The sequence below is a fragment of the Oncorhynchus masou genome, chromosome 13 (genome assembly GCF_036934945.1).
Source record: "Oncorhynchus masou masou isolate Uvic2021 chromosome 13, UVic_Omas_1.1, whole genome shotgun sequence".
NCBI lineage: Eukaryota > Metazoa > Chordata > Actinopteri > Salmoniformes > Salmonidae > Oncorhynchus > Oncorhynchus masou.
In genome coordinates this window covers 49,641,050-49,656,422 of record NC_088224.1, presented here as the reverse complement: position 1 = coordinate 49,656,422, position 15,373 = coordinate 49,641,050, and the positions used below count along the sequence as shown (strand labels likewise).

Sequence of the window (15,373 nt, the reverse complement as noted above, 5' to 3'; positions counted from 1 at the left end):
CATAATATGGACTTGGTCTTTTACCAAATAGGGCTATCTTCTGTATACCACCCCTACCTTGTACACAACTGATTGGCTCAAAACGGATTAAGGAAATAAACTCCTGTTAATTGAAATGCATTCCAGGTGACAACCTCATGAAGCTGGTTGAGAAAAAGCCAAGAGTGTACAAAGCTGTCATCAAGGCAAAGGGTGGCTACTTTGAATAATCTAAAATATTATTTAGATTTGTTTAACACTTTTTTGGTTACTACATAATTTCATAGTTTTGATGTCTTCACTATTATTCTACAATGTACTCTGCCAATAGACTCTGGAAACGCATTCTGGAGTGATAAATCATGCTTCAAAATCTGACAGTCCGACAGACGAATCTGTGTTTGGCGGATGAACGCTACCTGCCAAAATGCATAGTGCCAACTGTAAAGTTTGGTGCAGGAGAAATAATGTTTTTATGGTTCTGGCAAAACACCCTTAGTTCCAGTGAAGGGAAATCTTAACACTACAGCATACAATGACATTCTAGAAGATTATTTCCTTCCAACTTTGTGGCAACAGTTTGGGGAAGTCCCTTACCTGTTTCAGCATGACAATGCCCCTGTGCACAAAGCGAGGTCTATACAGAAATGGTCTGTCGAGATTGGTGTAGAAGAACTTGACTGGCCTACAAAGAGCCCTGACCTCAACTCCATTGAACACCTTTGGGGTGAATTGGAATGCAGAATGCGAACCAGGCACTATTCGCGTAAAGTGTATGTAGAATATTGGCTGTTGGAAACTACAACTCCCTACTACTTTACTGACTTTATTGTCCCTATGGGGAAATTTTGTTGCAGTGTCATGTACACATTTTAAAGTGGCATTTAAATACAAAACAAAATTGACAATACAACTTTCATAACAGTTACATACCAAAATGTTTTTTTTATAATAATTATAATAAAGAAATAACTTTTTTTTTTTAAAGGGACTAGCCTCCTGGTCTTACGGAGTCGATATGAACATTCGCCCAAGCTATTTATGAGGGATATCACACCTGGCACCAATGGTTGTCTAGTTCTGTTTTTCCTGCTGAGGGGTGCCCTATACCTGTGCCCAGAGGGGAGTAGTTTAAAGTCCAGCTACAGGGGGTGGCTAGGGTCTAAAATTATTTTATGAGCCTTACGGAGGGCCCTGACCTTAAAGATCTCATCCAGGCCTGTCCGTTTGACTCAAAGTACTTTGCTTGCTGTGGTAATAATCCTTCATATTTATCTAGCTGACAGTGGTATTGCCAAACCAACAAACAATACAAAAAGTGAAAATACTCTCAAATGAAAGATTTGTAAAACAGAGCCAGTATAGTACAGTCTACATTAAAAGATCCCAGCTTTTTGAGTCCAACAGCCACAAAACCAGCCCCCCATCCTTGGAGAAGTCCCGAATGGGTCTCTGTGCCAGAATGTAAGGCTGGATTGTGTTGAAGGCAGAAGAAAAGTCAACAAACAGAACCCAGACGTGGGATTTGGCTCTAGATGTCTATAGACCATGTTAAGGAGTGTAAGAATGGCATCATCAACTCCTCTGCTAGGCTGATAGGCAAACTGAAATGGATCGAGATGCTTCTGGGTGATGCTGAGAATATGACTTTTCATAAGTTTCTCAAGGCATTTCATTACTAAGGATGCCAAGGCGGTAGTCATTCAGCACAGAGGGATTAGGTGCTTTAGGAATGGCTATAATTGAGTTTTTCCACAATACTGGCACGTGTTGCTGGTCAAGTGAGGATTGGAAAATGTCTGTAAAAACACCAGCACAATGCTATAACACATGTCCACTTATTTTATCTGGGCCTGGGATTTTGTATGTGTTACATCCCCTGAACAACTTTAAAACATCATCAGACTGTTTAACAACAACTCTCTCAAACATTTGTAATGATGCTTCCACTTGTTTTTATCTCCGACACAAAGTTGTCTGATTCAAATCTTGAGAAGAAAACATCCAGTTGATTAGCCATGTTCTGGCCCTCATATCCCCCGAGGTCAGCACTGGTTTTTCCCCTACCTATATGGGGGGGGGGGGCACTATAGCCATGGATTTAATCCCTTGCCAGGCCACCCTTGCGTTTCCTGAGGAGAAGGTCCTCTCCACCCTTTGCTTGTATGCCTCCTTGTCCGCCAGTACCTGTCTTTTGATCTCACGTTGTACATCTCTTAAAGCATGTCTATCACCCTCAGCATAAACTGCCTTCTTCCTATTAAGTAGTGATACCCAAGGCTTATTGTTAGAGAAGATTTTACAGGTTTTAGGAGGCACAACTGACTCAACACAGAAGTTCGCATAGTCTGAAACAACATCTGTGAGTTCATCAAGATCAGAGCTGCTGTCCTCAAATACCTCTCACATAGTACAGTCCAAACACCCCTGGAGACCAAATACCTCCCACACAATGCAGTCAAAACACCCCTGGAGACCAGATACCTCCCACAGAGTACAGTCAAAACACCCCTGGAGATACTGTTGTTATTCCAGATCTGGACAGTTTTAACTGTGGGTTTCTCCCTCTCCAGGAGCCGACAGTAGGTTGGCCTGAGGTAGACCACATTGTGGTCTGATGTCTCCAGGGGAGGTCTGGTGGTGGCAGAGAACGCATTTGGTATTGTCCCATAGCACAAATCAAGAGTTATATTTTTCCCAGTGTGACATTTCATATACTGGTGGTATGTGCGCAGGACTTTGTGCAAGGTACAGTTGTTAAAATCCCCTAAAATAAATTTAGGTTCGTCAGGGGAGAAGGATTCCAGTTTCTGTGACAGATTATAAATAATCTCTGATGCCTTTGTTATATTAGCTTTAGATTGAATGTACACAACCGTAACAAACAATTGGGGGAACTCACGGGGGCAGAGAGTAAGGTCGCAGTGACAGAGGTACAGAGTGTCTCTCTTACCAGGATCCATTTACACCACTGGTCCCTGACAAGCAGGCAGACGCCCCCGCCGTGAAGTTTCCCTGTGACTGTCAGATCATGGTCCGCTCTGGCCAGAGTGAACCCAGCCGGCTCCTCTTCTCTGTACGGGACTCTGTCATCCAGCCAAGTCTCAGTAAACGCCAGCAAACAGGCCTCCCGATATTCGTGTTGGAAGTGCAAATTCGCTAACAGCTCATCCGCTTTCCCCCTCAGTGACTGGGCATTAATCAGCAAGGTGGTGGGTACGGGAAGTTTGTTCTTCAATTTTTTCAAGTCTTTGTCTGATTCCCCCGCGTTTTCCACATTTGCATTTGGGTTTGTAATCCATTCGCAGACAATCAGGGATTAGATGGGCCATTGGGATATCCATAGCGTTTGCGTTTGAGTTGCATTGTAGTAAGAACCCCCTGCTGTATTGGATTCCGCTGCCAGCCACATCGCTCAGTTTGGAATTTGTTCAGATTACTCTCTACAGAAACTGCACATTGAGCTCACAGGAAAAAAAACAGAATAAAATAGAATTCAAATAATTGAACCGACGTCGGTCAATTTGTAAAAATTGAAATAGGGTGCCATTTGGGGCGTGCCCCCTCCGCCTGGTTCAGTCACCACTCACGTGTTTGTGCAGGAAGCCGCGGATGCGGGGCAGGTCCGGGTAGAAGCTGTTCCGCACCACGATCTGCAGCCAGCGGATCCGCACCTCAGCGTTCATCTCATCCAGCTGGGCCGAGTAGCAGCGTGACAACTGACCCATAACCTCTGACACACACAAACAAGCATCCCATCACTCTCTGGGGTAGCTTGATTTACGCAACATTTCACTTGGTACAACGGAACCAATGGAATAGTCCCAAAAGATGCAGAAACACACATCGCTCATGTGTTTGAAGCCAGGGCCCGTATAAATAAAGCGTCTCAGAGTAGGAGTGTTGATCTAGGATCAGGTCCCCCCGTCCATGTCTTACTTATTATTATCTGAAAGGAAAAGCATATCCTAAATCACTCCTACAGCAACACGATGGTCTGGTACCTACCGTGTGAGAGGGGCGAGCGGTCATACAGTAACACGATGGTCTGGTACCTACCGTGTGAGAGGGGCGAGCGGTCCTACAGTAACACGATGGTCTGGTACCTACCGTGTGAGAGGGGTGAGCGGTCCTACAGTAACACGGTGGTCTGGTACCTACCGTGTGAGAGGGGCGAGCGGTCCTACAGTAACACGGTGGCCTGGTACCTACCGTGTGAGAGGGGCGAGCGGTCCTACAGTAACACGATGGTCTGGTACCTACCGTGTGAGAGGGGCGAGCGGTCCTACAGTAACACGATGGTCTGGTACCTACCGTGTGAGAGGGGCGAGCGGTCCTACAGTAACACGATGGTCTGGTACCTACCGTGTGAGAGGGCGAGCGGTCCTACAGTAACACGATGGTCTGGTACCTACCGTGTGAGAGGGCGAGCGGTCCTACAGTAACACGATGGTCTGGTACCTACCGTGTGAGAGGGGCGAGCGGTCCTACAGTAACACGATGGTCTGGTACCTACCGTGTGAGAGGGGCGAGCGGTCATACAGTAACACGATGGTCTGGTACCTACCGTGTGAGAGGGGCGAGCGGTCCTACAGTAACACGATGGTCTGGTACCTACCGTGTGAGAGGGGCGAGCGGTCCAACAGTCTGTCCAGGAAGAGAACGGTCTGGAAGGTGCTCCAAGAGGAGAGGTTAAAGTTTGCGATGGCCTCAGGGTCCGGGGGTTCGCTGGCCCACAGGTCACACAGACTCTGGACGGGACCGGTCAGAACCCCCCCGGCCGAGAGGTCCGGTTCGCACAGAGGGGGGCCACAAGCGTTCAGCCACCGCTCAAACTCCAACCCTGAGAGGGAGAAGAGAGAGGAACAAGTATATACATTTTCAGTTCTGTGGGTTCACACAAAAACAGAGAATAATTTGACAATGCTATCCAGCACTTGAACAAGTTTGGTAGAAGAACATGTCCTTTTCCCATGAACTGGTAATGTGAGTGACAGACTCACCCTCTCTCTGTGCCACACAGCTCTCCTTCAGCTCCGGGAAGAAGCACAAGAAGAAATCGAGCAGGTCCTGGGCCACAACACTGCTGAACTTAAACTGCTCTATGTAGGCCTGAGAGAACATGACACACTTTCAAGTGATGTGGTGTGTCTCTGTGTGTGTGTGTGTGTGTGTGTGTGTGTGTGTGTATCTGTGTGTTCATGCGCTTACCCTCAGGAAGCTGTCGAAGCGCTTGACATTGCCACAGAGTTGAGAGAGGTACGAGACGAAGCAAAAGCCTTTCTCATAAGTGAACAAGTTCATCAGACTACTGGGATTAATACCTAAGGGAAGACAAGAAACAGATGAGGGAGAGAAAATGAAAGACAAGGAAACAGAGTTGTCCTCATTTAAAAAAAATAACATTTTATTTGTGAAGCACAATTACACAGACTATTTGTGTGTGTGCGTGCGTTTATCCACCAACAGAGGGGAGAACAAGTATTTGATAACCTGCAAAATCAGCAGTGTTTCCTACTTACAAAGCATGTAGAGGTCTGTAATACGATTTTTAAGTAATTAATTTGCATTTTATTGCATGACATAAGTATTTGATACATCAGAAAAGCAGAACTTAATATTTGGTACAGAAACCTTTGTTTGCAATTACAGAGATCATACGTTTCCTGTAGTTCTTGACCAGGTTTGCACACACTGCAGCAGGGATTTTGGCCCACTCCTCCATACAGACCTTCTCCAGATCCTTCAGGTTTCAGGGCTGTCGCTGGGCAATATGGACTTTCAGCTCCCTCCAAAGATTTTCTATTAGGTTCAGGTCTGGATGGTGTTCTTGGGGTTGTACTCATCCTTCTTCCTCCAAACACAGCGAGTGGAGTTTAGACCAAAAAGCTCTATTTTTGTCTCATCAGAACACATGACCTTCTCCCACTCCTCCTCTGGATCATCCAGATGGTCATTGGCAAACTTCAGACGGGCCTGGACATGCACTGGCTTGAGCAGGGGGACCTTGCGTGGGCTGCAGGATTTTAATCCATGACGGCGTAGTGTGTTACTAATGGTTTTCTTTGAGACTGTGGTCCCAGCTCTCTTCAGGTCATTGACCAGATCCTGCTGTGTAGTTCTGGGTGGATCCCTCACCGTTCTCATGATCATTGATGCCCCACGGGGTGAGATCCTGCATGGAGCCCCAGACCGAGGGTGATTGAACATCATCTTGAACTTCGACCATTTTCTAATAATTGCGCCAACAGTTGTTGCATTCTCACCAAGCTGCTTACCTATTGTCCTGTAGCCCATCCCAGTCTTGTGCAGGTCTGCAAATTTATCCCTGATGTCCTTACACAGCTCTCTGGTCTTGGCCATTATAGAGAGGTTGGAGTCTGTTTGATTGAGTGTGTGGACAGGTGTCTTTTATACAGGTAACGAGTTCAAACAGGTGCAGTTAATACAGGTAATGAGTGGAGAACAGGAGGGCTTCTTAAAGAAAAACTAACAGGTCTGTGAGAGCCGGAATTCTTACTGGTTGGTCGGTGATCAAATACTTATGTCATGCAATAAAATGCAAATTATTTACTTAAAAATCATACAATGTGTTTTTCTGGATTTGTGTTTTAGATTCCGTCTCTCACAGTTGTAGTGTACCTATGATAGAAATTACAGACCTCTACATGCTTTGTAAGTAGGGAAAACCTGCAAAATCAGCAGTGTATCAAATACTTGTTCTCCCCACTGTATCACCCCTACCTGGCTCAAATTTGACCTGCAGCTTGCTGACAGGGTTGTTGTCTCCTAGGAGACGCATCTGTCTATGCAGGGCGTCTAGACGGAACACCGTCTCCAGACAGGTGAAGGCCTCACCTTGGGAAACACAGGGATGAGGGATTAGCTGTTGGCATGTTTGTTTGTGTGTGTGTATGCTGTATATACACATCATATGCACCATGTGGGGCGGCAGGTAGCCTAGTGGTTAGAACATTGGGCCAGTAACTGAAAGGTTGCTGGATCGAGATGACAAGGGAAACATCTGTCGTTCTGCGCCTGACCAAGGCAGTTAAACCCACTGTTCCCCAGTAGGCCATCATTTTAAATAAGAATTTGTTCTTAACTTAAATAAAAGGTAACATTTTTTTAAATATATATATGCCTTTGTGCCTAGGTGTGTGTGTGAGCGTGCGTATGTATACACACCGTAGGCCTCGGTAGTGATGCGTCTCTGTGCGTAGGTGGCCAGTCCCTCGCTCAGCCACATCTCTTCCCAGGTGGCGTTGGTGACCGCGTTGCCGAACCAGCCATGGGCAATCTCGTGGATGACGTCGATCAGCAGGAACTCCCGGCTCTCCAGGATGGAGGAGATGATGAAGGTGAGGCAGGGGTTCTCCATGGCCACGATCGGGAACGACGGAGGCAGGAACACTATGTCGTACCTGTGTGTGACCAGGGTGGCGGAATGATACGAGGGTTGTCGTGTGGTTAATTCAGGACTGCTTCCAATATTACACACTATTCCTTATATAGTGCAATACTATTGATGTCAAATGAAGTGCACTATATAAGGAATAGGGTGAAAGTAGTGCACCAGATAGGGAACACGGTGCCATTTGGGACACAGACCAGGAAGTGCATTGAAATTCAATTCATGTATTATACAACTCTCACTAGGACATAACAGAACTTTTTCAATGTATGAGTAGACATGAAGTGTACCTCCTCAATTGACTGAGTGGGACAGTTTTCTGGTTTGTTCTCTTTTATAGCATGTTTTGTATGGTTTGAGCTCCATCTTCCATCTCCATAGCATGACTTAAAAGCCCTGTAAAGTTAACAATTCATGTAAACTTGTAGATATGGAGAATTTGTATCTGTAACTGCGAACACTGTACAATTTAAATCTGAAGACTGTCTAGCCATGTGAATTTGGCACTTACTGTAAGTGTATTTTGGGGATTGTGTGTGTTCTGTCTGTACTCTATATTATTAATTGGTATGGCTAGCTAAACCAAATCGACCAAAATACTACAGAGGCCATGGACAAACATAGACACTCCAACTTACCCAGACCTAAGGGATAGAGTAGCTGAAGTGTGTGTTATGCATAAATATGTCACAAAAAACTTGACCTGTACCCTTCATGCATTGTTCTGTATTTGATGTTGAGATTCTTTGTGTGAGGCAAAAATAAATGTATTGCTCTAACCTTCCCCACACATAGGGTCCGAAGAGGTCCTCGGCCACATTCAGCCAACGCTCCACGCTACCCCCGAGCTTGCTCACAGCACAGGTCAGTACACACGGCTCTGCCCACACCCGGCTCCTGCCAGAGGATGATAGCCGGGATTTATTCGTTAGTGCAAACCATAGCAAAAACATTTACAACAAAAATGTTTCTTATGGGTAGGTCCCTCCCAGTTTCAGGTCGTTTGCTTCCATTTGGTTCCTCGTGAGGTGAAACATTTCCCCTATAGATAGATATTAAAAATGACATGCTATTTGGGTGATTCCACACCAGCCCACTCTGGAAATGTGATGTACTACTTGTAGAGTTCATGGTTTTAAAACAATATGTCTAAAAATGAACAAAATCAAAACGGGTAATTGAGATATTCCTATTTTTTTGAATGTTGAATACATTTGTGACATTTCAGGATCTAGACACACTCCATATTTTAGAGCACACTATAAGCAGGATAATGACTCCAAGATGTTGTCTGGATCATGTACGGTTCACACATCACAGGGTCTTACAGTATAATGACTCCAAGGTGTCTGTATCATGTACGGTTCACACATCACAGGGTCTTACAGTATAATGACTCCAAGGTGTCTGTATCATGTACGGTTCACACATCATAGGGTCTTACAGTATAATGACTCCAAGATGTTGTCTGTATCATGTACGTTTCACACAGCATAGGGTCTCACAGTATAATGAATAGATGCTGTCTGTATCATGTAAGGTTCACACATCATAGGGTCTTACAGTATAATGACTCCAAGATGTCTGTATCATGTACGATTCACACATCATAGGGTCTTACAGTATAATGACTCCAAGGTGTCTGTATCATGTACGGTTCACACATCATAGGGTCTTACAGTATAATGACACCAGGATGTTGTCTGTATCATGTACGGTGCACACATCACAGGGTCTTACAGTATAATGACTCCAAGATGTTGTCTGTATCATGTAAGGTTCACACATCATAGGGTCTTACAGTATAATGACACCAGGATGTTGTCTGTATCATGTACGGTGCACACATCACAGGGTCTTACAGTATAATGACTCCAAGATGTTGTCTGTATCATGTAAGGTTCACACATCATAGGGTCTTACAGTATAATGACTCCTAGATGTTGTCTGTATCATGTAAGGTTCACACATCATAGGGTCGTACAGTATAATGACTCCAAGATGTCTGTATCATGTACGGTTCACACATCACAGGGTCTTACAGTATAATGACTCCAAGGTGTCTGTATCATGTACGGTTCACACATCACAGGGTCTTACAGTATAATGACTCCGAGGTGTCTGTATCATGTACGGTTCACACATCATAGGGTCTTACAGTATAATGACTCCAAGATGTTGTCTGTATCATGTACGTTTCACACAGCATAGGGTCTCACAGTATAATGAATAGATGCTGTCTGTATCATGTAAGGTTCACACATCATAGGGTCTTACAGTATAATGACTCCAAGATGTCTGTATCATGTACGATTCACACATCATAGGGTCTTACAGTATAATGACTCCAAGGTGTCTGTATCATGTACGGTTCACACATCATAGGGTCTTACAGTATAATGACACCAGGATGTTGTCTGTATCATGTACGGTGCACACATCACAGGGTCTTACAGTATAATGACTCCAAGATGTTGTCTGTATCATGTAAGGTTCACACATCATAGGGTCGTACAGTATAATGACTCCAAGATGTCTGTATCATGTACGGTTCACACATCATAGGGTCTTACAGTAAAATGAATCAAAGATGTTGTCTGTATCATGTACGGTTCACACATCATAGGGTCTTACAGTATAATGACTCCAAGATGGTGTCTGTATCATGTACGGTTCACACATCATAGGGTCTTACAGTATACTGACTCCAAGATGGTGTCTGTATCATGTACGGTTCACACATCATAGGGTCTTACAGTAAAATGAATCCAAGATGTTGTCTGTATCATGTACGGTTCACACATCATAGGGTCTTACAGTATAATGACTCCAAGATGGTGTCTGTATCATGTACGGTTCACAAATCATAGGGTCTTACAGTATAATGACACCAAGATGTTGTCTGTATCATGTATGGTTCACAGATCATAGGGTCTTACAGTATAATGACTAGATGTTGTCTGTATCATGTACGGTTCACACATCATAGGGTCTTACAGTATAATGACTAGATGTTGTCTGTATCATGTACGGTTCACACATCATAGGGTCTTACAGTATAATGACTAGATGTTGTCTGTATCATGTACGATTCACACATCATAGGGTCTTACAGTATAATGACTAGATGTTGTCTGTATCATGTACGGTTCACACATCATAGGGTCTTACAGTATAATGACTAGATGTTGTCTGTATCATGTACGATTCACACATCATAGGGTCTTACAGTATAATGACAACATGTCTGTATCATGTACGGTTCACACATCATAGGGTCTTACAGTATAATGACTAGATGTTGTCTGTACGGTTCACACATCATAGGGTCTTACAGTATAATGACTAGATGTTGTCTGTATCATGTACGGTTCACACATCATAGGGTCTTACAGTATAATGACTAGATGTTGTCTGTATCATGTACGATTCACACATCATAGGGACATACAGTATAATGACAACATGTTGTCTGTATCATGTACGGTTCACACATCATAGGGTCTTACAGTATAATGACTAGATGTTGTTTGTATCATGTACGGTTCACACATCATAGGGTCTTACAGTATAATGACTCCAAGATGTTGTCTGTATAATGTACGGTTCACACATCATAGGGTCTTACAGTATAATGAATACAAGATGTCTGTATCATGTAAGGTTGACACATCATAGGGTCTTACAGTATCATGACTAGATGTTGTCTGTATCATGTAAGGTTCACACATCATAGGGTCTTACAGTATAATGACTCCAAGATGTCTGTATCATGTACGGTTCACACATCATAGTGTCTTACAGTATAATGACTCCAAGATGTCTGTATCATGAAAGGATTCACACATCATAGGGTCTTACAGTATAATGACTAGATGTTGTCTGTATCATGTATGGTTCACACATCATAGGGTCTTACAGTATATTGACTAGATGTTGTCTGTATCATGTACGATTCACACATCATAGGGTCTTACAGTATAATGACAACATGTTGTCTGTATCATGTACGATTCGCACATCATAGGGTCTTACAGTATAATGACAACATGTTGTCTGTATCATGTACGGTTCACACATCATAGGGTCTTACAGTATAATGACTAGATGTTGTCTGTATCATGTACGATTCACACATCATAGGGTCTTACAGTATAATGACAACATGTTGTCTGTATCATGTACGATTCGCACATCATAGGGTCTTACAGTATAATGACAACATGTTGTCTGTATCATGTACGGTTCACACATCACAGGGTCTTACAGTATAATGACTCCAAGATGTTGTCTGTATCAAGTACGGTTCACACATCATAGGGTCTCACAGTATAATGACTAGATGTTGTCTGTATCATGTACGGTTCACACATCATAGAGTCTTACAGTATAATGACTAGATGTTGTCTGTATCATGTACGATTCGCACATCATAGGGTCTTACAGTATAATGACAACATGTTGTCTGTATCATGTACGGTTCACACATCATAGGGTCTTACAGTATAATGACTCCAAGATGTTGTCTGTATCATGTACGGTTCACACATCATAGGGTCTTACAGTATAATGACTCCAAGATGTCTGTATCATGTACGGTTCACACATCATAGGGTCTCACAGTATAATGACTAGATGTTGTCTGTACGGTTCACACATCATAGGGTCTTACAGTAAAATGAATCGAAGATGTTGTCTGTATCATGTACGGTTCACACGTCATAGGGTCTCACAGTATAATGACTAGATGTTGTCTGTACGGTTCACACATCATAGGGTCTGACAGTAAAATGAATCCAAGATGTTGTCTGTATCATGTACGGTTCACACATCATAGGGTCTTACAGTATAATGACTCCAAGATGGTGTCTGTATCATGTACGGTTCACACATCATAGGGTCTTACAGTACAATGACACCAAGATGTTGTCTGTATCATGTATGGTTCACAGATCATAGAGTCTTACAGTATAATGACAACATGTTGTCTGTATCATGTATGGTTCACACATCATAGGGTCTTACAGTAAAATGACTAGATGTTGTCTGTATCATGTACGGTTCACACATCATAGGGTCTTACAGTATAATGAATACAAGATGTCTGTATCATGTAAGGTTGACACATCATAGGGTCTTACAGTATAATGACTAGATGTTGTCTGTATCATGTAAGGTTCACACATCATAGGGTCTTACAGTATAATGACTCCAAGATGTCTGTATCATGTACGGTTCACACATCATAGTGTCTTACAGTATAATGACTCCAAGATGTCTGTATCATGAAAGGATTCACACATCATAGGGTCTTACAGTATAATGACTAGATGTTGTCTGTATCATGTATGGTTCACACATCATAGGGTCTTACAGTATATTGACTAGATGTTGTCTGTATCATGTACGATTCACACATCATAGGGTCTTACAGTATAATGACAACATGTTGTCTGTATCATGTACGATTCGCACATCATAGGGTCTTACAGTATAATGACAACATGTTGTCTGTATCATGTACGATTCGCACATCATAGGGTCTTACAGTATAATGACAACATGTTGTCTGTATCATGTATGGTTCACACATCATAGGGTCTTACAGTATAATGACTCCAAGATGTTGTCTGTATCAAGTACGGTTCACACATCATAGGGTCTCACAGTATAATGACTAGATGTTGTCTGTATCATGTACGGTTCACACATCATAGAGTCTTACAGTATAATGACTAGATGTTGTCTGTATCATGTACGATTCGCACATCATAGGGTCTTACAGTATAATGACAACATGTTGTCTGTATCATGTACGGTTCACACATCATAGGGTCTTACAGTATAATGACTCCAAGATGTTGTCTGTATCATGTACGGTTCACACATCATAGGGTCTTACAGTATAATGACTCCAAGATGTCTGTATCATGTACGGTTCACACATCATAGGGTCTCACAGTAAAATGAATCGAAGATGTTGTCTGTATCATGTACGGTTCACACGTCATAGGGTCTCACAGTATAATGACTAGATGTTGTCTGTACGGTTCACACATCATAGGGTCTGACAGTAAAATGAATCCAAGATGTTGTCTGTATCATGTACGGTTCACACATCATAGGGTCTTACAGTATAATGACTCCAAGATGGTGTCTGTATCATGTACGGTTCACACATCATAGGGTCTTACAGTACAATGACACCAAGATGTTGTCTGTATCATGTACGTTTCACACAGCATAGGGTCTCACAGTATAATGAATAGATGCTGTCTGTATCATGTAAGGTTCACACATCATAGGGTCTTACAGTATAATGACTCCAAGATGTCTGTATCATGTACGATTCACACATCATAGGGTCTTACAGTATAATGACTCCAAGGTGTCTGTATCATGTACGGTTCACACATCATAGGGTCTTACAGTATAATGACACCAGGATGTTGTCTGTATCATGTACGGTGCACACATCACAGGGTCTTACAGTATAATGACTCCAAGATGTTGTCTGTATCATGTAAGGTTCACACATCATAGGGTCTTACAGTATAATGACTCCTAGATGTTGTCTGTATCATGTAAGGTTCACACATCATAGGGTCGTACAGTATAATGACTCCAAGATGTCTGTATCATGTACGGTTCACACATCACAGGGTCTTACGGTATAATGACTCCAAGGTGTCTGTATCATGTACGGTTCACACATCACAGGGTCTTACAGTATAATGACTCCGAGGTGTCTGTATCATGTACGGTTCACACATCATAGGGTCTTACAGTATAATGACTCCAAGATGTTGTCTGTATCATGTACGTTTCACACAGCATAGGGTCTCACAGTATAATGAATAGATGCTGTCTGTATCATGTAAGGTTCACACATCATAGGGTCTTACAGTATAATGACTCCAAGATGTCTGTATCATGTACGATTCACACATCATAGGGTCTTACAGTATAATGACTCCAAGGTGTCTGTATCATGTACGGTTCACACATCATAGGGTCTTACAGTATAATGACACCAGGATGTTGTCTGTATCATGTACGGTGCACACATCACAGGGTCTTACAGTATAATGACTCCAAGATGTTGTCTGTATCATGTAAGGTTCACACATCATAGGGTCGTACAGTATAATGACTCCAAGATGTCTGTATCATGTACGGTTCACACATCATAGGGTCTTACAGTAAAATGAATCAAAGATGTTGTCTGTATCATGTACGGTTCACACATCATAGGGTCTTACAGTATAATGACTCCAAGATGGTGTCTGTATCATGTACGGTTCACACATCATAGGGTCTTACAGTATACTGACTCCAAGATGGTGTCTGTATCATGTACGGTTCACACATCATAGGGTCTTACAGTAAAATGAATCCAAGATGTTGTCTGTATCATGTACGGTTCACACATCATAGGGTCTTACAGTATAATGACTCCAAGATGGTGTCTGTATCATGTACGGTTCACAAATCATAGGGTCTTACAGTATAATGACACCAAGATGTTGTCTGTATCATGTATGGTTCACAGATCATAGGGTCTTACAGTATAATGACTAGATGTTGTCTGTATCATGTACGGTTCACACATCATAGGGTCTTACAGTATAATGACTAGATGTTGTCTGTATCATGTACGGTTCACACATCATAGGGTCTTACAGTATAATGACTAGATGTTGTCTGTATCATGTACGATTCACACATCATAGGGTCTTACAGTATAATGACTAGATGTTGTCTGTATCATGTACGGTTCACACATCATAGGGTCTTACAGTATAATGACTAGATGTTGTCTGTATCATGTACGATTCACACATCATAGGGTCTTACAGTATAATGACAACATGTCTGTATCATGTACGGTTCACACATCATAGGGTCTTACAGTATAATGACTAGATGTTGTCTGTACGGTTCACACATCATAGGGTCTTACAGTATAATGACTAGATG

At 42.6% G+C, this 15,373-nt stretch overlaps 1 protein-coding gene across 3 annotated transcripts in view; it reads right to left on the bottom strand.

The window, feature by feature from the left end:
- Positions 1-15,373, bottom strand: part of rnpepl1 (arginyl aminopeptidase like 1) — a 59,563-nt gene that overhangs the window by 8,745 nt on the left and 35,445 nt on the right. Inside the window, exons 4-11 of one of the 3 annotated variants that reach the window (XR_010457454.1) lie at positions 8,174-8,290; positions 7,168-7,403; positions 6,724-6,837; positions 5,191-5,303; positions 4,983-5,091; positions 4,598-4,822; positions 3,570-3,712; positions 2,933-3,431 (exon numbers count right to left, since the gene is read on the bottom strand). Coding sequence is in view for 2 of the 3 variants with exons in the window: in XM_064984154.1 (XP_064840226.1) it covers positions 3,570-3,712; positions 4,598-4,822; positions 4,983-5,091; positions 5,191-5,303; positions 6,724-6,837; positions 7,168-7,403; positions 8,174-8,290 (1,057 nt within the window). In the remaining variant the exon portion in view is untranslated. The remainder of the gene's footprint in view (positions 1-2,932; positions 3,432-3,569; positions 3,713-4,597; positions 4,823-4,982; positions 5,092-5,190; positions 5,304-6,723; positions 6,838-7,167; positions 7,404-8,173; positions 8,291-15,373) is intronic. The other 2 variants (XM_064984154.1, XM_064984155.1) reach the window with 2 other exon arrangements.